Source organism: Arvicola amphibius, chromosome 2, assembly GCF_903992535.2.
Source record: "Arvicola amphibius chromosome 2, mArvAmp1.2, whole genome shotgun sequence".
NCBI lineage: Eukaryota > Metazoa > Chordata > Mammalia > Rodentia > Cricetidae > Arvicola > Arvicola amphibius.
This window is the reverse complement of record NC_052048.2, coordinates 151,045,449-151,070,156: the sequence shown is the minus strand read 5'-3', so window position 1 is coordinate 151,070,156 and position 24,708 is coordinate 151,045,449. Positions and strand designations below refer to the sequence as shown.

Here is a 24,708-nt window from a genome sequence, read left to right as displayed (position 1 = left end):
TGATTGAATCATTCCACAATGTGTATATATCAAAACATTATATTGTATGCCATCAATGTATACAGTTATGGTTTGGAACATTAACTGTTAGGGCCATGTAGTAGGTCCTTAAGGGAAGGGATGAGAATTCAAGTCTCCCGCTGATTTCCTGTTTTCTGTTTAATTATGTGATCCTAGCTTTTGTGCGTTCTTCACTATTTATCATGGGGCCCTTGCCAGAACTTGCTTGGATTTCCAACCTCTGATACTATGAGCAAAGTAAACATATGTATGTATGTATGTATGTATGTATGTATGTATGTACGTATGTATGTATATATAAATTTATTTTGTAAGACACCAAAAGGGACTAATAATACAAACAACGATGCAATTTTTTTTTAAAAAGTCATTTTGTCTCCTTTGTACTTGATGGAGGACTTTAATTGGTTAATTAATAAAGAAACTGCTTGGTCCAACAGGTCAGATAATAGGTGGATGAAGTAGACAGAACAGGATGCTGGGATAGATAAGGCAGATGCCTTGGACGCTCGCCATGCTTCTCCTCTCCAAGACAGATGCAGGTTAAGATCTCTCCTGGTAAGCGACCAACTCATGGTGCTATGTATGGGTTAAAGAAAGATGTGAGAAGTTAGCCAATAAGAGGCTGAAACTAATGGGCCAAGGCAGTGTTTAAAAGAATACAGTTTCCCAAGCCTTCCCTAGTGTTTTCAGGTGTCCTGCTCCTGTACTAAGGCCATCTACCCAAAAGGGTCAGACTCTGGCCTCCAGGCAGGTCTGAGGATTCCTGCAAGGGAGGGCAGGCTTCTTCAGATTGTGACGAAAGGAATAGGTCCTCCTCTGGCACTGGGGAGATCCAAACAGATTCAGTCACAGCAAAGATTGGTCTAGGACACCAAGCGCCTCCCGGCTCCACTTGAAGGAAGAGATGGGCAGGCGCCAATGCAGGAGCTCCTCCAACAACATGAAAGGCAACATGACATCACCAGAATCCAGACATCCCGAAACAACAAGAATTGAACACCCTACCCCAGAAGATATAGAAGAAACCGACCTTAAACAGTACTTTATGAAAATAATAGAGGACCTTAAACAGGAGGTAAAAAACTGCCATAAAGAAATGGAGATGACAAACAAAAAGGTAGACGAAATAAATAAATCTCTCAAAGATACCCAAGAAAAACAAGAAAAAGCAATCAAACAAGTAAAGGAAACAGTACAAGACCTGATAAATGAAATGGAGGTAATGAAGAAAACACAATCTGAGGGAAGACTGGAAATGGAAACTCTGAGTAAACGAACAGAAACTTCACAGACAAGTATTTCCAACCGAATGCAAGAGATGGAAGAAAGAATCTCGAACTCTGAAGGTACTATAGAGGAAATAAACTCACAGATTAAAGAACAAAACAAATCCGACAAATTCTTAACACAAAACATCCAGGAAATCTGGCACACGATGAAAAGACCAAACTTAAGAATAATTGGAGTAGAAGAAGGAGAAGAATTACAACTCAAAGGCCCAGAAAACATATTCAACAAAATTATAGAAGAAAACTTCCCCAACCTAAAGAAGGATGTTCCTATGAAGCTACAAGAAGCCTACAGAACAGCAAATAGACTGGATCAAAAGAAAACATTCCCACGCCATATAATAATCAAAACACAAAACATACAGAATAAAGAACAGATATTAAGAGCTGCAAAGGAAAAAGGTCAAGTAACATATAAAGGGAAAACTATCAGAATTACACCTGATTTCTCAAGGGAAACCATGAAAGCCAGAAGAGCTTGGATAGATGTGCTACAGACACTAAGGGAACATGGATGCAAGCCTAGACTACTATACCCAGCAAAGCTTGCATTCACCATCGATGGAGAAAACAAGATATTCCAGGACAAAAACAGATTTAAACAATACGTAGCCACAAATCCAGCCTTGCAGAAAGTAATAGAAGGAAAATCACAAACCAAGGAGTCCAACAACGCCCACAATAACTTAGGCAACTAGCAACCCTTCACCAGCACAACTAGAAGAAGGAAAACACACAAACTCTACTACAAAAAAATGACCGGAGTTAACAACCACTGGTCATTAATAGCACTTAATATCAATGGACTCAATTCACCTATAAAAAGGCACAGGCTAAGAGACTGGATACGAAAACAGGATCCAACATTCTGCTGTTTACAAGAAACACACCTCAACCACAAAGACAGACACCTACTCAAAGTAAAGGGTTGGGAAACGGTTTATCAAGCAAATGGACCTAAGAAACAAGCCGGTGTGGCCATACTAATTTCTAACAAAGTTGACTTCAAACTAAAATCAATCAGAAGAGATGGAAAAGGACACTTTATACTCATAACAGGAAAAATCCTTCAGAATGAACTCTTAATCCTGAATATCTATGCCCCTAATATAAAAGCTCCCACATATGTAAAAGAAACACTTCTAGAACTCAAGGCAGCCATCAAACCACACACACTAATAGTTGGAGACTTCAACACTCCTCTCTCACCAATGGACAGGTCAATAAGACAGAAACGTAACAGAGAATTGAAAGACTTAATGGAGGTAATGAACCAAATGGACTTAACAGACATCTATAGAACATTCCACCCAAATAGGAAAGAATATACCTTCTTCTCTGCGGCTCATGGAACCTTTTCGAAAATTGACCACATACTCGGTAACAAAGCAAACTTCCACAGTTACAAAAAAATATTAGTAACCACCTGTGTCTTATCGGATCACCATGGATTAAAATTAGAAATCAACAACAATGCCAGCCCCAGAAAGCCCACAAACTCATGGAAACTGAACAGTCAACTACTGAACCACACCTGGGTCAAGGAAGAAATAAAAAAAGAAATTAAAGTCTTTCTTGAATTTAATGAAAACTAAGACACAACATACTCAAACCTATGGGACACAATGAAAGCAGTGCTAAGAGGAAAGTTCATAGCACTAAGTGCCCACTTAAAAAAAAACGGAGAAAGCACTCATTGGAGACTTAACAGCACACCTGAAAGCTCTGGAAAAAAAAAGAAGCAGACTCACCTAGGAGAAGTAGAATACTGGAAATAATCAAACTGAGGGCAGAAATCAACTAAATAGAAACACAGAAAACAATCCAAAGAATCAATGAAACAAAAAGCTGGTTCTTGGAGAAAATCAACAAGATTGACAAACCCTTAGCCAAACTAATCAAACGGCAGAGGGAGAACACGCAAATTAATAAGATCAGAAATGAAAAGGGAGACATAACCACAGACACAGAGGAAATTCAGAGAATCATTAGATCTTACTACAAAAGCCTGTATGCCACAAAATTGGAAAATGTAAAAGAAATGGACACTTTTTTAGATAAATACCATATAGCAAAGTTAAACCAGGACCAGGTAAATGCTCTAAATAGTCCTGTTAGTCGATAAGAACTAGAAACTGTTATCAGAAACCTCCCTACCAAAAAGAACCCAGGACCAGATGGTTTCAATGCGGAATTCTACCAGAACTTCCAAGAAGACCTAATACCTATACTCCTTAAGGTATTTCATAATATAGAAACACAAGAGTCACTGCCAAATTCCTTCTATGAAGCTACAGTTACCCTGATACCTAAACCATTCAAAGACTCAACCAAGAAAGAGAATTACAGGCCAATCTCACTCATGAACATTGACGCAAAAATTCTCAATAAATACTGGCAAACTGAATCCAAGAACACATTAGAAAAATTATCCACTACAATCAAGTAGGCTTCATGCCAGAGATGCAGGGCTGGTTCAACATACGAAAATCCATCAATGTAATCCATCAGATAAATAAACTGACGGAAAAAAAACCATATGGTCATCTCATTAGATGCTGAAAAAGCATTTTACAAAATTCAACACCCCTTTATGATAAAGGTCTTGGAGAGATTAGGGATACAAGGGTCATTCCTAAATATAATTAAAGCTATTTACAGCAAGCCGACAGCTAACATCAAATTAAACGGAGAGAAACTCAAGGCTATCCCACTAAATTCAGGAACACGACAAGGCTGTCCACTCTCTCCTTATCTCTTCAATATAGTGCTTGAAGTTCTAGCAATAGCAATAAGACAACATAAGGGAATCAAGGGGATTCAATTTGGAAAGGAAGAAGTTAAACTTTCATTATTTGCAGATGATATGATAGTATACATAAGCGACCCCAAAAACTCCACCAAAGAACTCCTACAGCTGATAAACTCCTTCAGTAACGTGGCAGGTTACAAGATCAACTCCAAAAAATCAGTCGCCCTCCTATACACAAAGGATAAGGAAGCAGAGAGGAAAATCAGAGAAGTATCACCTTTCACAATAGCCACAAATAGCATAAGATATCTGGGAGTATCTCTAACCAAGGAAGTGAAGGATTTATTTGACAAGAACTTTAAGTCTTTGAAGAAAGAAATTGAAGAGGATACCAGAAAATGGAAGGATCTCCCCTGCTCGTGGATTGGGAGGATCAACATAGTAAAAATGGCAATTCTACCAAAAGCAATCTATAGATTCAATGCAATCCCAATCAAGGTCCCATTAAAATTCTTCACAGAGATTGAGAGGACAATAATCAACTTTATATGGAAAAACAAGAAACCCAGGATAGCCAAAAAAATCTTATACAATAAAGGTACTTCTGGAGGCATTACCATCCCTGACTTCAAACTCTATTACAGAGCTACAGTATTGAAAACAGCTTGGTATTGGCATAAAAACAGAGAAGTTGACCAATGGAATCGTATAGAAGACCCAGATCTTAAACCACAAACCTACGGACACCTGATTTTTGATAAAGGAGCCAAAAGTACACAATGGAAGAAAGAGGGCATCTTCAACAAATGGTGCTGGCATAACTGGATGTCAACCTGTAGAAGAATGAAAGTAGATCCATATCTATCACCATGCACAAAACTCAAGTCCAAATGGATTAAAGACCTCAATATTAATCTGAACACATTGAGCTTGATAGAGGAGAAAGTGGGAAGTACTCTACAACAAATGGGCACAGGGAACCGTTTCCTGCGCATAACCCCAGCTGCACAGACATTAAGGGCAACATTGAATAAATGGGACCTCCTGAAGTTGAGCAGCTTCTGTAAAGCAAAGGACATTGTCACTAAGACACAAAGGCAGCCTACTGACTGGGAAAAGATCTTCACCAACCCTGCAACTGACAAAGGTCTGATCTCTAAAATATATAAGGATCTCAAGAGACTAGACGGTAAAATGCCAATTAACCCAATTAAAAAATGGGGCGCTGAACTGAACAGAGAATTCTCAACAGAAGAAGTTCAAATGGCCAAAAGACAGTTAAGGTCATGCTCAACCTCCCTAGCTATCAGGGAAATGTAAATCAAAAGAACTTTGAGATATCATCTTACACCTGTCAGATTGGCTAAAATCCAAAACACCAATAATAACCTTTGCTGGAGAGGTTGTGGGGTAAGGGGTACACTCATCCATTGCTGGTGGGAATGCACACTTGTGCAAACACTTTGGAAAGCAGTGTGGCGGTTTCTCAGGAAATTCGGGATCAACCTACCCCAGGACCCAGCAATTCCACTCTTGGGAATCTACCCAAGAGATGCCCAATCATACAACAAAAGCATATGCTCATCTATGTTCATAGCAGCATTATTTGTAATAGCCAGATCCTGGAAACAACCTAGATGCCCTTCAGTGGAAGAATGGATGAAGAAACTGTGGAATATATACATGCTAGAATACTACTCAGCGGTAAAAAACAATGACATCTTGAATTTTGCAGGCAAATGGATGGAAATAGAAAACACTATTCTGAGTGAGGTAACCCAGACCCAAAAAGATGAACATGGGATGTACTCACTCATATTCGGTTTCTAGCCATAATTAAAGGACATCGAGCCTATAAATTTGGGATCCTTGAGAAGATAATAAGAAGGTGAACTCCCAAAAAAAGATATAGTAATCCTCCTGGATATTGGAAGTAGACACGATCGCCAGGCAAAAATTGGGAACTTGAGGGTGGGGCGAGACGCAGCCAAGAACCTCCACCTGGCGAGAGATGAAGAAAATGACTGAACCCCACATTGGAGCACCGGACTGAGTTTCCAAGGTCCTGATGAGGAGCAGAAAGAGAGAGAACATGAGAAAGAAAGTCAGGACCGTGAGGGAACCTCCACCTGGTGATAGATGAAGAAAATGACTGAGCCCCACATTGGAGCACTGGACTGAGCTCCCAAGGTCCTGATGAGGAGCAGAAGGAGAGAGAACATGAGAAAGAAAGTCAGGACCGTGAGGGGTACGTTCACCCATGGAGACGGTGGGACAGAACTAATGGGAGATCACCAACTCCAGTTGGAATGGGACTGATGGAACATGCGACCAAACCCGTCTCTCTGAATGTGGCCAACAGCGGGGGCTGACTGAGAAGCAAAGGACAATGGCGCTGGGCTCTGATTCTTCTGCATGGACGGGCTCTGTGGGAGCCTTCTCAGCTTGGTCGATCACCTTCCTGGACCTGGGGGGAGTTGGGAGGACCTTGGTCTTAGCATAGAGTAGGGAACCCTGATGGCTCCTTGGCCTCGAGAGGGAGGGAGGGGAGGCATGGGTGGAGGGGAGGGGAGGGAAGGGGGAGAAGGAGGGGAGGGAAGGGGGAGAAGGAGGGGAGGGAAGGGGGAGAAGGAGGGGAGGGAAGTGGGAGGAGGAGGGGAGGAAATGGAAATTTTTAAATATAAAAAAATAAACCATGAGAAAAAAAAACAAAAAAAACAAAAATAAAATAAAATAAAATAAAATCTTCCAAGAAACAACAACAACAACAAAAAAAAAGAGAAGGTATCCAATTTTTGCTCTGCTGCTTCATATATGCTAGAGTGATCTGAAAAAGGAATCACAATTGAGAAAATCCCTCCAGAAGATCTGGCTATAGGGCATTTTCTTAATTAGTGATTGATTGGGGAGGGCCCAGCCCATTGCAGGTGGTGCCATCACTGGATGGTGGTCCTGAGTTCTAGAAAAAAGCAGATTGGCCAGACTATGGTGGTGAAAGACCTGGATAAATCCAGACCCATCTAGCAGAAAAAAATAGAGCCAAAAATCTAAGCAGGGAGAGAAGAATAGAAAATCTAGGTTAGCCAGTTCAGTGACTCTGTTTCAGGAACTAGCTGGCCATAAAGTTAGATTATAATCTTGAGAATAATCTTGAGAAACAGGATTATCCTTGTGATTATCACTGGTAATTTCAGTGGGAGCCTTCTCAGCTTGGTCGATCACCTTCCTGGACCTGGGGGGAGTTGGAAGGACCTTGGTCTTAACATAGAGTAGGGAACCCTGATGGCTCCTTGGCCTGGAGAGGGAGGGCAGGGGGGGGTATGGGTGGAGCGGAGGGGAGGGAAGGGGGAGGAGGAGGGGAGGAGATGGAATTTTAAATATAAAAAAATAAACCATGAGAAAAAAAACACGAAAAAAAAAGAAAAAAAGCAAAAAAAACAATATGCTGCATTTCAACAATGGAATATTATACAGTTGCTAAGAAAAATGAATTATGAATGTAACAGATAAATAGGTGGAAGTAAAAACAATTTTCCACTTTATTTAATTTAAAAATTATTTAGTTATATTTAATGAAAATACTGTTATTTAATATAATTATATTTAATAAAATATTATTTAATAAAAAAAAAGAATACAGTTCCCGTGTAATTATTTTGGGTAATGCTAGCCGGGCGGCGGGACGCAGCCCTGCCGCTCCATCTACATGTACCAAGGAGATTCTCAAGTGATCATAATGGAGGGGAGGAGATCAGTAAAGAGCTATGAGAACCGCTGGGATGAAAAGTGAACATGTGGTTCGGTTTAGAGCATAGGAATACAAACTGGGAAGAACAGATTCAGGTCATGTTTTTGAAGGTAATAGTAACATGATTTCTTGGTTGTTTGCATGTAATTTGCAATGATCAAGGAGATATGAAAATCAAGAATGTCTGCCACATTTACGTTTGAACGACTAGTAGATCAAAGTAATGTTTACTGAGACAAGGAAAGCAAGAAAATGTCTGAAGGCAAGGGCGGTATTTCTTCAGGAAGGCAGTAGGCAAGTCTGTGAAGTACTGTGAGGCATTCAGGAAAGACGAAGAGAAATGGAAAATTGATCAATATGTGATTCCATGTCAAGTACAGTTCCATTCTACAAGAAGAGACTGGGCTAACGCAGGGAAAGGAAGAGGGAACAGGATGAAGTTGGTAGGTACAGACTGCTATGTTGTTTTGCTTTTTCAGTCAAAAAAACAGATCAGAGACATGACACTACAGCAAAAGAGGGATGTGGATGGTGAAGAGCAGTGGTCGGGTTTTTACTTGTTACATTTTCTTTTTGTTTTGTGTTTCAGGTGGGAGTTACCAAAGCTTTCATGTTGTCAACTGTAACCTGTGAGAGAGGGAAACACTAATAGAGAATGGAGCCATGAGGTTAACTGGGTAAGTGGTAACAGGACTTAAACATCAACAAATTTATTTACTTGTTAGTAAACATATAAACATGTTAAAGGGACGACTCAACATCTAGGTTTCTAGATGTACCTTTATGCCCATGGCCATGGAATGAGTTCTGATCAGGTTATTAAAATACTGTAAGATGACCACCCACACTGAGTTAAAGAAAAAAAATTAAGTAAAGAAAAGAAAAGAAAAGAAATCATCTTACCTCTCGTTTGTCTAATGCAGCATACTCGGCTTCTATTTCCTCAGCCTCTGGGTCCCGAGAGAACACCATCTGAGACTCCAGACTGAGGGCCAGGTCTTTGTGGTGTTGTTTTTCAGCACAATCACAAGGAGTATCTTTATTTTCATTTTCAGCAAACAAATCTCCTCCATGTTTTACTAAAAGCTAAAACAGTTTTTTTTTAAAGAAACAACTCACAATTATAGACTGGGTTATTTCGTGTTACATTAAAGAAATTAAATGTACATGACTAGCATAACAAAAATGTACAGTAGATACAATGTATCTAAATGTATTTCAATGTAAAATTAAATTAAAGTATATTTAAAAATTTAAATTAAAATATAAATGTATGTAGCACAAATTCTAATTGGTCTTAATAAGAAAAACCTGGAGTCAGATAATAGGAGGTGAAAGCTGAAAGATCAGAGAAGCAGAGCAGCCAGCCACTAGGTTTTATCTCTACGAAATGCTTAGACCGAATGGGGTATCCTGTCTCTACAAGTCCTCAGACTGAATGCCTGAGATCTGGTCCCCTCCCACCTTATATTCCCTTCTTTGTCCAGCCATATCTCTTCCTGTCTCCACCTCCCTAGTGTTGGGATTAAAGGTGTGAAATTCCCAAGTATTGGATTAAAGCTGTAAGCCACCACAGCCAGGTTCTGTTTCCCCTTTCCACTGGATCAATTTTTTACTTTACAGGGTGGCCTTGAACTCACAGATCCTTTGTCTCTGCCTCCCATTAAAGGTGTGTGGCACCATTACCTGACCTCTATGGCTAACTAGCGTGGCTAGCTCTGCACTCTGATCTTCAGGCAAGCTTTAGTTGTTACAGCACAAATAAAATATTGCCACAAATGTATTTTAAATGATAGGAGACATCAGGTAGCAATGACTTTTGATTTTTAAGGTTGGGAATTCTTGTTTTACTAATAATGAGTTTCTTTGGCTAAAGAAAGTAAATCTTCAACTTTAAAAACAAATTATTAAGTACTCTGTCAATTTCCCACACCTAAATAAAACTTTACTTAAATATTCAAAAAGATTATAGTTACTTAGTTCTTAAACTTTAAAATTTTCTTTAGATTTTTCTCTCTCTTTTCTTGACAAGGGCCTGCAATATAGGCCAGGTTGGCCTTGGACTCAGTCTTCCTATGTCAGCACTGTGTCTAGAGACATTAGAAAGAACATAAGGCAGCCTCAGTTTGTCATGAAACCTCTTAATGGATTGTGACCCTCGGAGCAATACAATAAGTCACATATTGTGCACTGGTCAGAACTTCTATGCTAAGTACTATAAATACACATTCTTTCCTTACTGTTATCAAGATCCCCAGCAAAGCAGTGTAGCTGGATTCAGACAGTTTGACTGATTTTCATCATGCCTATATCCTGAACGAAGTCAGTTATACTGCTCACATAAAACGAAGAAGACAAATGCACACCATATCTATTCTGAAGTTCTGCACAGATTCTCATTTAGGATCTGATGTGAATATGATTTAGAGGCTCTTATTTTGTTAAAAAAAGCTTTTGTTTTGTAAAAGGGTAATCAAAGTTAAAATTTCATCTAAATAATTTTATACTTTTCGTTACACACCAAATGAATACAAACACAAAGTTCTTTGGGACTGAAACTTTATTGTTTTCTTGGGCAAGGGGAATTTTCTAAGACGATATGCTGAAGGTTCAAAAGGTGTGTGTGTACGTGTAGAGAGGACAGGTAAGTCATTGTTGAGAGGCATGCTGACCTTGTTTGAACAGAGACAAACAGGTAGTTTGCTGTGCAAGAGGTCCCCAGATGAGTTTGATGTGTGGCTGAGGGAACCACTGTTACAGCTGGCATCTGTTGAGAACCCCATAAAGTGGGATGGAGTAAGGCGACCGTATTTGCAGCAGGATGAAAATCTGCTTGTATGCCACCTTTAGCATGGAAAATAGCTAAAAGTATTATTTAACACCGGAAGGTAATGCATTAAAAAGTACTTCAGCCTACTGGCCTTTGGGAAATAAGTTCAGAAAATTACCAGCTAAAGACATGCTGGGTAGAGATAAGATTTTTTCCCTTACATAAACTTAGTTGTTTTGCTTTGACATGATAGGGAGTTTGGTTTAGAAAAGGCAGTTTTAAAACTTTTTAACCAAAGCACAGCAAGTATCCTTCTACTTATTCTGATCAGCTAAGCAAAAAGAAACAGGAGGACTGGGTATTTTATTCGTGAGGGTTTTACTGTCTCTCAAATACTTGTTGGCACATAAAATGATCTCAGCAAATATATTCTAATTCTGCATTTTTTTGGTTCATAATTTCAGAAGAAAAGGAGTAACGAAAATATTCAAGACATATTCCATCCATATCCTCCTTATGGTTCGGTTGTTGATGATAAGTCAAATCATTTAACTGCTTTAAAGACTAGGTCTACAATGGCTTATCTGGAAAATACGGTAGTTTCAATAATTTTGATAAAAGATATCAGAATGCCAATTAAGGTGGTATACAACTGTACTTCCATATTAATTAGGTGGAAACAGGAGGTTCAAGATCAAGTTCAGCCTGAGCTACATGAGAACTTCAAAAACCAAAAGCTAAACCAAATTGTCCTGGTTAGTTTTATGTTAACTTGACACAAGCTAACTGAAAGGAGGGAACCTCAACTGAGAAAATGCCTTCATAAGATCCAGCTGTAAGGCATTTTCTTAATTAGTGATTCATGGAGAAAGGGCCTAGTCTCTTGCAGGTGGTACCATCCCTGGGCTGGTGGTTCAGGATTCTCTAAGAAAGCAGGCTGAGCAAGCCTTGAAGAATAAGACAGTCAGCAGCACCTCCATGGCTTCTGTATCAGCTACTCGTTCCAGGCTCCCGCCCTCAGTGATGGACTGTTGCCTGGAAGTATAAGCTGAAATAAACTCCCTCCTCTCCAAATTGTTTTGGTTGTGGTCTTTCTTCCCCCTTCCCTTTCCTCACTTCCCCTTTCCTCTCAAAACTATTTTGGTTGTGGTCTTTTTTCTTCCTTTCCTTACCTTCACCTCCCCTCCCCTAACCACCCTTTATGCCCCCTCACCTTCCCTTTCGTTTCCTTCCCTCCCAGGTTTTTTGAGACAGGAACTCTCTGGTAGCCCAGGCTGACCTGGAACTTAAAAGATAATCACTTGCCTCTACCTCCCAGGTGATGGGATTAAAGGCAGGCAACACTACCATCAGGTGGTCATGGTGCTTCATCACAGCAATAGTAATCATAAGTAGCACACATAACAAAACAAAAAGATGCAATACAAAATACTCTCTCTAAAGCCTCTCCTAGTTCTAAGATTGCCCCTTTGCCACCTGCAACCTTTATGACCTTGAGTTCTCCCTTCTCCCTCCAATTCCATTCTAATTTCCTATTAAGTTCCTGGCACTGGGAACTTTCTGCTTTCCTTCTACTTAGTTTCTTTTTTTTTTTTAAATTATTTATTTATTGTGTATGCAATATTCTGTCTTTATGTACACCTGCAGGCCAGAAGAGGGCGCCAGACTTCCTTATAGATGGTTGTGAGCCACCATGTGGTTGCTGGGAATTGAACTCAAGACCTCTGGAAGAGCAGGCAATGCTCTTAACCACTGAGCCATCTCTCCAGCCCTCTACTTAGTTTCTTAATGTGGTTACAGGTTTGACGGTCTGCATAATACAAAGAAATATCAGAAAAACTTAGCAATATTGAAAAATTTCTATTGTCTAGTACATGTATCAAGCTTTTTTGTTGATCACAAATAATAACATAGAGATTTCCTATTAATTATGAAAGTCTTTAACTTAGGTTTGTCTCAACTAACTCTAATAATTTAAATTAACTCATATTAATCTACATTCTGTTACATGGTGTTACCTCTCTTCCATCTTGTACCTCCTGTTTTCTCTCTGAGTCTGGTTGGCAACTCTGCCTTTCTCCTTCCCAGAGTTCTCTCCCTGTCTGGAAGTCCCGCCTATACCTCCTGCCTAGCTATTGGCCACTCAACTTCTTATTCCATCAAGCACAGCAGCACATCTTCACACAGTGCAAACATCTCACAAGTGCAGTGTTCTCAACCTTCCTAATGCTGTGACTCTTTAACACAGTTCTCACATTGTGGTGACTCCAACCATAAAATTATTTTCACTGCTACTTCCTAACTGTAATTTTGTTACTGCTATAAATCATAATGTTAAATACCTGTTTTCCAATGGTCTTAGGTGATCCCTGTTGAAAGGGCCATTCAACCCCAAAAGGGGTGTGACCCACAGGTTGAGAATGGCTGGTCTAGTGTCATTGTGGCCTTGTTAAGGTCTTAATTCACAAGATGATGCTAGTGTAAATAGACCAACTACTTCACCAATTGTATAAAATGGCATTATATAATTATGGATACAAGGCATATAGTAGAATGTATCAGTCAAGTTTGTCTAAGTACACAGTGATGTTTATACAATGGCAAAAGCACCTAACAACACATTTCTCAGATGGCATTCCCCATCATGAGTGACGGAAGACTACACTTGCTTTCTTAGCCTCATTTCTTAAATTTGCTGTTGATATTCCCTGTAAATCAACCAATTATTGCCAGCAATCACATTTCTATCCCAACTGTCTTACAGAAATACTATTCCTGAAAGCCCTTACTCCAACCTACTATTCTTATTCCTAATTCCTTTATCATTCTGTAACATGTCACATGACTGATCCACGCTCCTTTCCTAGAAATTCTTCTCTTGGTATTCTTTGCCCAATATCACCGTAGCCCTCTCACTCCTCTACTTTTTCTGTTTGTTTTGTGGTCTTCTGGTTCTCCTGGGTATTGTTTAAATTGATCCATAATGCAAAGTCTTTCCTTTGAATTTCTCTTCTCTTTAATACCCTGCTTTTAGTTATCCCTGAAGCTGAGAATTCCAAATCTATATTCTTCATTCCCAAACATCTGATCCCAATGTTCTATGGGCTTTCTACTATTTCATGTGGATATTGTTTTTTAAATAAAAATTTAATAAATACCTTCTGACCAATTCCCCACCTCATTTCACTTATTCATATTTCACTGGTAATTGTTAGGCTTTAAAGTCACTCAGGTTCAAAACCACATTTTTTTACTTACAACTTTCTCTCCTGTACTTTAAGACATCCAATTCTATTGGTTTTTCTCATTGTTCCTTCTGCCCACTGTGTCTTTGCTTCTCTGTGTGTCAGCTCAAAGACCAGGAACTAGTGCACTGATCTTGTTGTAGCACTCCTGCTAGTACACTGATTTCTAGCTTCACTACAAAATGAAGGCACACACACAGTATTTTAACCTTCAAGGGTTTAAACAGCACTGGTGTGGTGTTTCTGGGCAATCACAGCTGGAAGTACTGTTCTAGTACAGGGTTTCAAGCTATGGAAGAATGATCTGGGCACCTTGATAGTCCTATCACGGACCTGGAAAGTTTACAGGTGATTTCAATGTGGACTGTGCTCAAATTGAGAGCTCCTTAATATTTAATCTGAGTATGACTGAGACTTGACAGTGACTGAGATTCTAAGAGTCCATTAAACTATAGATTCAGGTTGCACTGTTCTGACATCAAGCTGTAGTTTCTCTATTTTCAGTAAGTTTTCAAAAGACTGATATCAATACTAGCTGGGGTCTTTTGAAATAGCAAGTCAAGAAGCATTCATTGCTTTAAGAATATTTCTAATCTAATCTATACTTCAGCCATTAGGCTAATAGTTCTACATTTGCTTGCATAACAATACTCCAATTAAAATTTTTGAATAGTTCAGTTTTCTGGTCCTGACTCTGAATGGCACTTAGTGGATTCTATTTAATATGGCCTAGTCTACCCTCCTTCAAAGTCACTCATCTTATGATTTTCTTACAAAATTCCTTAATCTGAACATACTTGAAACCTGAACAGCACTTTTCAATCTGCCATGGAAAATAATCACCAGAGGAAGAGGCCAAGTTATTCCTAGAATCTCATATACAGATTTCACTTTCATATCTGGAGGTCAAGTGTTTAATATAATCAGAAAACTGAAGCCCAGACAGGAAATTACCTAGCTGCTGGTCTAGAAGAGTCTTATATTCTTTTGTATTAAAGCTCTAGGTAATAAAACCAACATAATTAGGTAGACTATTCAATCTGATTGGTTAATGGTTTTTATGGCTTTCAATGACATGTGAAAGACCTATAGCAGTTGAGAGTGTCAAAAAGGTGCTGTGGGTGGCACTAAAGGGACTTACCACTCTGGGTTTCTCATGGTCTTTACTTGATCAAACAATTAATTACAACTCCACATAAGCATTTACAGTAAAGCATGTAAGAAAGATGTGACATAATATTAATTTTAATAAAAATGTTTTTCACCAAGTGTGAAAGGCCCTCAAAAACCAAACCTCTGTCATGTCTGCTATTTACTGAACCACTATTACAGGTCAATCACTAATACAAATAAAATGTTGCCTACTGAGTATGATTACCTTGGAGAAGTCTACCAAAGGGGAGAAGAGTCATGGAGCTTTTGTTAGATTATGCTAATTGGCATCATCCATCACCAAAGTTCATTTCTATTCCAAAGCAGAAAAGATAAACTTTCAGCTACAAAGAAAACCAGAATATTAATTATCACATTAAATTCCTGCCAGTTTTATGTACTACTGAAGCTTTATTTTTGTGTGCTGGGCATCCATACAGAGAATGTTTCAAGTCCTTTCTGTTATTAAAGCAAATGGATGTTATATATTGATAACACTATATATGTTTAGGCATTTGTGTGTGTATGTATTATATATATAATATATATATATATATACACACACACACACACACACATATATATGTATATATATGGCAGAGAGAGAGAGAGCGCCAAATCTAGCAGGTTGTCTCTTCTGTATGAATTTTTATAGTTCTTAAATACTTTAAATATTTAAATTCTTTAAATAAAGAATATTTCATGACATATAAAAGTTGTAAGAAAATCATTTGGCAATGTTCACAAAAATAACAATGTACTGGATATTGTTTCTTTGTTACATATTAACATAATACCTATAGTTTCTTGTAAGCTACACTAGCTAAGTTGCCTGAAATATTTACTATCTAGGCTTTAACAGAAAAAAAAATTAACTCTTAATTCTCTGGTATATGAAGACATTAAAATTATAGGAATATTATTTATGGTTTATCTGTAATGCATATTATGTAAGTATTTCTAATTTCTTTTATTAAATGTTTTTATTTTATATGTACCAGTGTTTTGCCTGCAGGTATATGTACCACATGCATGCAGTGCCTTCAGAAGCCAGAAAGAAGGTACTGGATCTCCTACAACCAGAGTAACAGAAAATTGTTGCCTGCTCTGTGGTTGGTTATCTAGAAGAACAGCCAGTGTGCTCTTAACAGCTGAGCCACCTCTTAGGCAGCACCCCACCTTTCCTTTTAGTTTACACTTAATTATAATGTGAATGTGGAAGATACAGATGATATGCTGTGTGGTCAGATGACTATTGGCAGGAGGAGTTGCTTCTCTCCTTTCCCTATGTGTGCCTAGGGATCTCACTGACCCAAAATTAATTGTTTAAAATTAGCAATTTCAAATTTAAATTTAATTTATCAATTTTAAACAATTAAATCTACTCTTTATGCACCTGTTATCTCACAAATAATTTCAGGTACTTATTATTTATAAGATTCCAGGTTTTCCTTTTTAAGGAAATTTTAAAAACACACAAAGGTGAAGCATTTAAGCACTTGGTATTAGAGAGTGACACAAACAGATAAAAAGGTGACCAGGCCTGGGGCACATACCTGTAATCTCCAATTCAGGAGATGGAAGCATGAGCACCAAGTTCTAGGATATCCTTAACTACACAGAGACTCAAGCCTAGGCTGCATGAAAGCATGTCTCAAACAGTAACAGCAAAGGAAGGAGTTGACTAGAAGAGACAACAAAGAGCCCTATTCTGATAAGTGGAATTAACCTGATACAATGAGAGGAGAAGGGAAAGCAGGAGAGGTGAAGAATGAGAATGAATATATGTGTATAACCCAAAGGTAAGGAGGTTTTGCAGAAAATGGCAGCATCATTAGGAGAAACCAGATACTCAAGCTAGTAACTAGAGGTGACTGAGGCCAGCTTTAGAAATACTGAACTTGAGACTGCTACAGTATACTTATGAGGAAGTCAATACAGAAGCAACAGAGCGGGAGAAACTCCAAAGGAGTCAGGCAAGGCATCTCAGACAGACACAAATGCAATTCGGTACAATGCCTTTAACACCATGATACCTGCAGGTTCTAAGAGCAACATAATTAAGGGGTTTTAATTTTCTTCAATGCATAAGTATGAGCATATGTGTATGTATATGAGTGTGTGTAAGTGTTGGGAATATTATTTTAAGGTGTGTTACTTTTGTTTATGATGCATTTTATTTAACTCTGTGAAGCTGTGATACTTAGCCTGTCTTGAACACCTGATGATCTAATAAAGATCTGAATAGCCAATAGCGAGGCAGGAGAAAGGACAGGTAGGGCTGGCAGGCAGAGAGAATATATTGAAGGAGAAAACTGAGAGAAAGGGTTTGTAGTTGTAGTCTGAAAAGGAGGAGGACATCAGGGGCCAGACACCAGCTACACAGCAATCCATGGAGTAAGAGTAACATTTAAAGAAGCAAGAGAAGAAGAAAAACACAGAGACCAAAGAGTAGATGGGATAATATAAATTAAGAAAAGTGGGCAAGAAACAAGCGAAGCAAAGGTTGGATGTTTATAAATAAGAATAAGACTCCATGTGTGATTATTTGGGAGCTGGGTGGCAGGCCCCACAAGAGAGTCCAAAGAGCTAACATCATATTACTACATGTAAGCACTTATGGAATACAGCATAGGAAGATTTTTGATATAAATATTCCATTTCTATGGTTCAAAATGATGAGTCATAACTGGGTATGGTGAGGCTCACCTTTAACCCCAGCACTCAGGTGACAGGTGGATCTCTGTGATTTGAAAGCTGGCATGGTCTGCATAGTGAGTTCCAGGACAGCTAAAGTTACATTAATAGAGACTCTTTTCTCAAAAGCAAGCAAGCAAACAAACAAAAAATACGAACCACAAGGAAACTTCAAATTATTAAATGCACAGAGGAAACTGCCAAATAATAACTTTCTAAATTCTTCTTTTGATTTGTTTATGAGTATTTTGCCTGCATGTAAGCATATGAACCATGTGAGTGCCTGGAGTTCAGGAGAAGGTGTTGGATATCCTGGAACTGGAAATAGGGATGGTTGTGAGGCACCCTGTAGGGGCTGGGGACTAAGCCCAGGGTCCTTGGCAGGAGCATCAAGTGCTCATAACCACTGAGCCACCACTTCAGCTCCAGATAACTCTAAATTCTACTCTTAAATAAATATACTGTTATGGTTTGAATGTGAAATATACCTCCCAAAAAGCTAACATGTTAGAACCCATGATTCCCAACTAATAGTACTGTCTGGAAGGCTGTGAAAACTTTAGAGAGTGAAGTTTAACTGCAGGAAGTGGGCCAATGCAGTAGGCTGTAAGGGTTTCTAATTTTATGTGTTTTGGTGTTGTTGTTTTGATTTAAAGAAAAAAGTCGATTAAGAAAGCACTAGCAAGAATCAGATGATATAGCTAGTGGATTTGAAATTTTATATCCTGGTCCTACTTCCTGTCTGCTTTCTGCTTCCTATTCTTTTGAGGGATGAGTAGTCCCAGAGAAGTCCCTCTCCTCCCAGAGTTAGAGCCACCCATCCTATCACGGTTGTCTGGCTATGACTGTGAGTCAAAAAGCATCCTATGCTGCTTTTCTCAAAGCAGTGAGAAAATTAACACATATAAAGAAAAGAACCAAAACTCACAACTAGAGAAGAAATGTTTCCAAAAATATAAACCCCAACTAGTTAAAAAAATAGGTTGGTCTTACATGGGAAGGGGAATAATCTCAAGTTTATAAAGACTATGCAGAGAAAGGGGGTATATTTTACAATATCCATTAGTTAATAGAACACTAGTGACTAAGGGGACTTTTGAGATAATTTTGAGATTTATCCCAAGCAACCAAGAAGAAACAACCTCAAAAAGTCCCATAGGCAGTAGCAGGACCAATAATAGACATCTCTGCACCTTCCATAACTAGATGATCTCATAGTTTTATGAAAAATAATGAATATCTGGTGGTATTTATTCACTTATACCATTATTTGATACTTGGTACCACTGAGCATTACAAATACTTAAAAATTACAGAAATGGCACTTATCCCTATTATTCTTATAATAAAAACTGTGAGCAATAATGCAGAGAAGTCTAAATGTATTTAAAGTACCCATAATAAATTTTATAAGATGCATTATGATCTAGGAACTTTAGTTACATAGTGGGCTATATATTATAATGTGTTTGTTTTAAGTAGTTATGCTATGAAAACAAATAAGACCTCTGTAGATAAGTTAATATATGCTGCCCAGGGAAATACTTTTAGTTTAATAATAAGCATGACAAAAGGTCAGTAAGAGCCTAAAGCTGAACAAGAGAATAGTTAAGGCATTGATGATAAACTTTCAGTGGACAAAGTATTACACTGAAATTTGTCAATAAATGCTGGAACACATGCAAGGTGTTCATAAGGTTCTACTTGGAAGACTTTACAGTAAACCAACAAGCTCTTCTCAATATCGAAAAAATAGAATAGTCATTAACAGGAGTGGCTCCTGTGATGTGATATGCTGATAGATTAAGCAGTCCAAAGAGAAACACACATCTATATCAAGGCACTTATCGGACCTTCCTTCCAAATACTACATAATTAGCCCTCTGTGAACAACAGCAAATGAAACTACTCCAGTTTTTAAACCATTTAATATGCACAACATTGTAAATACACTAAAAACTGACCAGTACTTAATATTGCTTACTGAGAATTATTAGAAGCAAGTTATTAAAGCAGAATTTAAAGTATTATTGCTACTAACAAGAACAAGCTACTTCTACCTTAACACATTTAAAGAACCATAGAGTTCACACATGTGAGTCACCACAGCCGATTCTTCTAGGAGGTGAGCACAGAACTATATTCAGGAAAGCTTGTAAAAAATTCTGTTGGTATGTGTCCCCCTCTTAAGTCCTAGGGCATCTTTTCACTATGTATTCGAAAGCACTGCTTGGGAATTCAAGTTAATGTCCACATTTCACTAACTAGTGGGCAAAAAAGATATAAACAGGAAACAAAAGGACAAAGTTTGTAAAAGATTAACAAGTAAGAAATAGCAGTAAATAGAAAACAAGATCATAAGAGTTCAAGAAGTAACAAAAACTGATCTTTAACTATACAAATGAATTATGTGACTATAACCTTTAAAAACATTCATGATTTTAATAACAACTTAAAAGTGTAACATTAGAGAAACATTAAATATTAAATCTTTTAGAATCATTACTTTTAAAATATATTAATTTTACAATAAAATCGGATCCAATCTATATGTCTTGTCCATAGCTAAATACATATATAAAAAAGAAATTCTATCAATTATGTATGAATTAACATGAAAGTTGGTAGTTAAGAATATTTGTACTGCTGTATGAACAGTAGGGATAATACTATAAAGATAACTTTTTATAGTATCTATAAAGATAGCTATTGGACTCCAAGTGGCCAAGTTCTGCCCCTATGCCCCGCCTCTACACTGCTCTGACTGCCAGGCCTAGCACCTAGAGGCATAGAATTGGCCAGTCTCATCTCCAGACTACTCTAAAGGGTGTAAAAACCAAGCCAAACCAATCAACCAACCAACCAAATAAACAAAAACCATGACGAGGCCACAGAATCCTAACAATCAGAATCCCACCAATATCTCAGCTTGCCCCAAGATCAGACTACTGAATCCTATCAATCCCAGGCTATCCTGAAAAGGTCTGCCTCCCAAGAAACCTGCCTCCTATGTAGTAATTTGCTGCTTGTCTCCTGCGCTGAGGCAACCAGCCTCTTGTATCTTTTCCAATAAATCTCTGGTTTGAGGTTTGTTGTGCAGTGTGACTTTGTGGTATTCCTTGGCTTCTGACTGCCAGGATACCTATCCCCTCAGAGCTGTGACACCTACAATTACAATGTCTTTAAAGAAACTAAGGGCTAAATGGGTGGTTTTTATTTAAGCTTGTAAGATGCTTTCTATATTAGCAATATACAATAGGCATTTATAAATAAAAATCCCCCAATTTAGTATGTATTCAGGAAGCCTTTAGCACAGATTCAACAGAATCAAGGCATTTTAAAGACAAGGTTTTCAAAGGAGTATAACAAATGCATCCATTAAGTTACCTATTTAATAAACAAATCAAGTAAAGATAATATTGTTCAGGTGGAAGTTCCATCCCAAGTCTCCTTCACTGGGAATTGCCTCAGTCAAGACTCCATTCTCCAAAAAAGCCGCCAAATGATGACCCCTTCCCAGAGATGCTCAAGACTATTCCCACAGGGTATTTAAATTGTATCCCAGAGAACAAGCACGTGGTTTTCTCTTCCTTTTCTGGCTCCTCTCTGAGGGACTAGAAAGCCATCTGGTGATGGGGAAGCTCAACCAATCGCATCTGGTTATAGTGTGGCCACCTGGAGCCCAGACAGAAAAACCAGAGATGCAAGTGCATGGCTCTCTCTACGCGGTGCTCGCTGGACCATTTTGGATTTCCGACATCCCACTCTTGTAGCGTGAGTTCCCCTTTTTCAACTATTAAAATATAACTGTTGTTTTTGAGCTGGTTTGGTTATTTATCATACTGAACTAAATCACGACAATCTGGGAGTGTGGTTATCCATTAAACCTGGGATTTTTCTAATTCGGTTTGACTGGTCTGATTTGGATTATTGCGTTGGTTGAGAGGTTTATCAGGGTGTAGAAACTTTTCATCTGGAGGTCCCATGAAAGAGGCTATTTCTCCCATTGGTCCAAGGCACGTGGTGGAAAACACCCTTCTCCCCACACACAGGCCAAGACTGGCTTCGTTTGGGTAAATTCCAAGTTGTAAGTCATAACCTTAGAGGCCCAGGGCCTCAGGCGATTTTTGGGCTGTCCTGCGAAAGACACAGCCTGCTAGGCTCCCGACCTGTTACAGGGACAAAGAACCTGCATTGTCCCATGGGACAAGGGCCTACCTTGTCCTGTGAGATTCCTTTTTCAGGAGACGTCCTGGTCAAGGTATTTCTCACACTCTGATTTTTTTTGACCCAAAGTCTACCACAATGGACGTATTACACTAGGCTATGGGTCTCAGCATAGACTTGCAAAATTTGAGGCCTGATCCCCAAATGTCCTTGGGTGGCCTGTTACAAATTCTTTTTAAATTGGGGCTATCCAACACTGTACATCCTTGACGCCTAAAACATTTTGCCAGCGTGGAAACAATTAAACCCCCTATATGCCCATGGTTTCTGGATGCTGGTTCTCCTGCTCCCCCTCCTTAACCCCCTTCCCCACTTCTCTCATTGTGTGCTGTTTGTGTGCATTTCTGGCATGTGATCAGGTCACTCTGGGATTCTCCCTGCAATGGATCCATTCCCCGTCCTCCCACTCTGAGCTGCATAGGCATTCCGTCCTTATGTTTTTGTTCTCCCTTACAGCATCTGCTGATCTGGCCCTCAGTGGGACCACCTGTGTGCTCACCTGGCTTTTGCAGCCTACTCCAGGATTTTTAAGCTGTTTTGTTCGTCTGTCTGCTAATATATATGTGTAAATAATGTGGCCACAGTATGCTTGTTTTATGTCTGTGTTTTATGTATGTTTTATGTCTATGTTTTATGTATATGTGCTTGTTTTAAAATCTGTAAAACTTATAGGTCCAGATTACTACAACAGCTCTGAAAAAATACAAATACACGAATAGCCACTATCTTTGGTTGAAGTCAAAACAGAAACCTCAGCATCATCTTTGGTACGAGTACCCATATATGCTGGTCCTACCAAGGAGACAGTCCACCTCCAATATCCTTTGGCTTACTAAAATATTCTTTCTAATTATCTTGCTTTTACTAACATTGGTACGCTGTAACTAACTGGATAAACTATATGTCTAAATTTAACTTATATGTCTAATTTAGATACACCTGACAGTAATGGTACCCTGATTCTCAAGTGTCTTTACAGATCTGACAGTACGGCATTTAACAAAAGAGCTTCCTATGACAGAGAGAGATGCCAGCTCCTGCACCATCCTATAGCTCTTCCAAGAAGATGCATGGTTGTGAAAGACCCTGCCTGGAGGCTTACCTTTGGGTCTGGCAAAGTCACCCACACAGCAAAAAGCTGCCTCATCAGCTTCCTTGATACTATACTGGGGGATCAATTGTCTAATCCTGCCAAGACAGGCAGACTGAACCTTAGCCCCACAGGAAAATCTGTCAGGTCTCTTGGGATTGCCTGCGTAGCTGAAAAATGCTGTCTCACTTCTGCTTACTTACTTATCCCTCTCCAATCTGTCTAATGGCATTTGATGACTTAGGGTACTGATAGCTCATTACTTCATTATTTAAGTTTCCTGTTAAAAGGACAGACAGGTGTGCCTCTTTCACAGGCTTCATAGTACAAAATTTAAAAGGTTTCAGATGTATCTTCAGAGGTTCAGAATTTCCAGTTTTCTTTAATGGTCTTCTAAAATGTTCAAGCTTTTTAACCTAAAGCCCTAGCCTTTTGCTATGACACCAAGATATAAATCTGTTCCAGTTGTCTTACAGAAACCTGCAGGTTCCTGGGAAAGTTCTGCTACTGCATCAAGAAATCTGGTCTAGTGGAAACTAACCGTCTCCAGGGCCTATTTTGACCCTACCCATTTTCAAGCTTATTTTATAGAACATTACTCCTGCCTGGGCCAAGATAATATCAGCACCTACACCAGTTCACCAGCTCCTGGGACTTCACCATTGGTACCACCCCTCCAGGTTCAAATGGGCATCTACCCAACAACTGAAATCTGGTTTTAAAGGGCATACTGCTCTCATCTCATTCATTCATCCTTGCCTCTCCTGTACAACCAGAGCACTTCTCCATCCCATTTGTTCTGGCAGTTAATTACCCTTCTCATGGCTAGTCCCATTCACAGGGCCTGTAATAACAACCTCTTTTTTTCTCCTAGCAACCTACCTTCTCAGCTCCCTCAAGGAACAGATGCCTTGAGAGCTCCAGGATGGTAGTTATCGGATGCCTCACCACCCACACCTCCTGAATGTGAGCCCACAAACTCTCAACTCTCCCCTCCCCCACATCACTCCATGCCCGAAGGAAGTAGCCAGAATTGAGGCAATGCTCCTATACCCAAAGTTTAGAATGTTTGAGTTAGGCTACACCACAGCCTCTGGCATTCATATATCCAGAGTCTGGAATGTCCGAGTCGAAGTTCCATTCCAAGCCCCTCCCATGGGAGTTGCCTCAGTCTAGACTCCATCTCTGAAAAAGCCCACCGAAGGATGACCCTTCCCCAGAGATGCTCAAGACCACACCCACTGGGTATTTAAATTGTACCCTAGAAAACAAACATGCGGTTTTCTGGTCTTCCTTCCCCAGCTCCTCTCTGGGGGTTGGAGGGCCATCCGGGAGTACTGGTATCCAGTAAACTTTTTTTTTCTAATTCGGTTTGATTTGGTCTGATTCAGGTTATTGCATCAGTGGAAAGGCTTATAGGGGTGCAGAAAAATTTCAAATATATCGAAAGGTTGTACATGCCATTTCCCCTCATATTTAAGATAATGTAAATCTTAACTTAGACAACAATGAGGACACTAATCTAATCTACATGGGAAGTAGAAAAAGATAAGATCTCCTGAGTAAACTGGGAACATGGGGACCTTGGAGGAGGGGGAAGGGAGAGAGAGGCAGGGAGGGGAGCAGAGAAAAATGTAGAGCTAAATAAAAATCAAAAAGATTAATATCTTATATTTAAAAAGATATGTAAGTCTTATAAGTTATTTAAAAAAAA

The 24,708-nt window shown here is 39.0% G+C and overlaps 1 protein-coding gene across 1 annotated transcript in view; it reads right to left on the bottom strand.

Annotated features, from left to right (window-relative positions):
- Ankib1 (ankyrin repeat and IBR domain containing 1) overlaps window positions 1-24,708 on the bottom strand; it is a 143,350-nt gene that overhangs the window by 66,714 nt on the left and 51,928 nt on the right. The window contains 1 exon segment of the mRNA XM_038318432.1: window positions 8,717-8,899. Within this exon segment, the coding sequence (XP_038174360.1) occupies window positions 8,717-8,899 (183 nt within the window).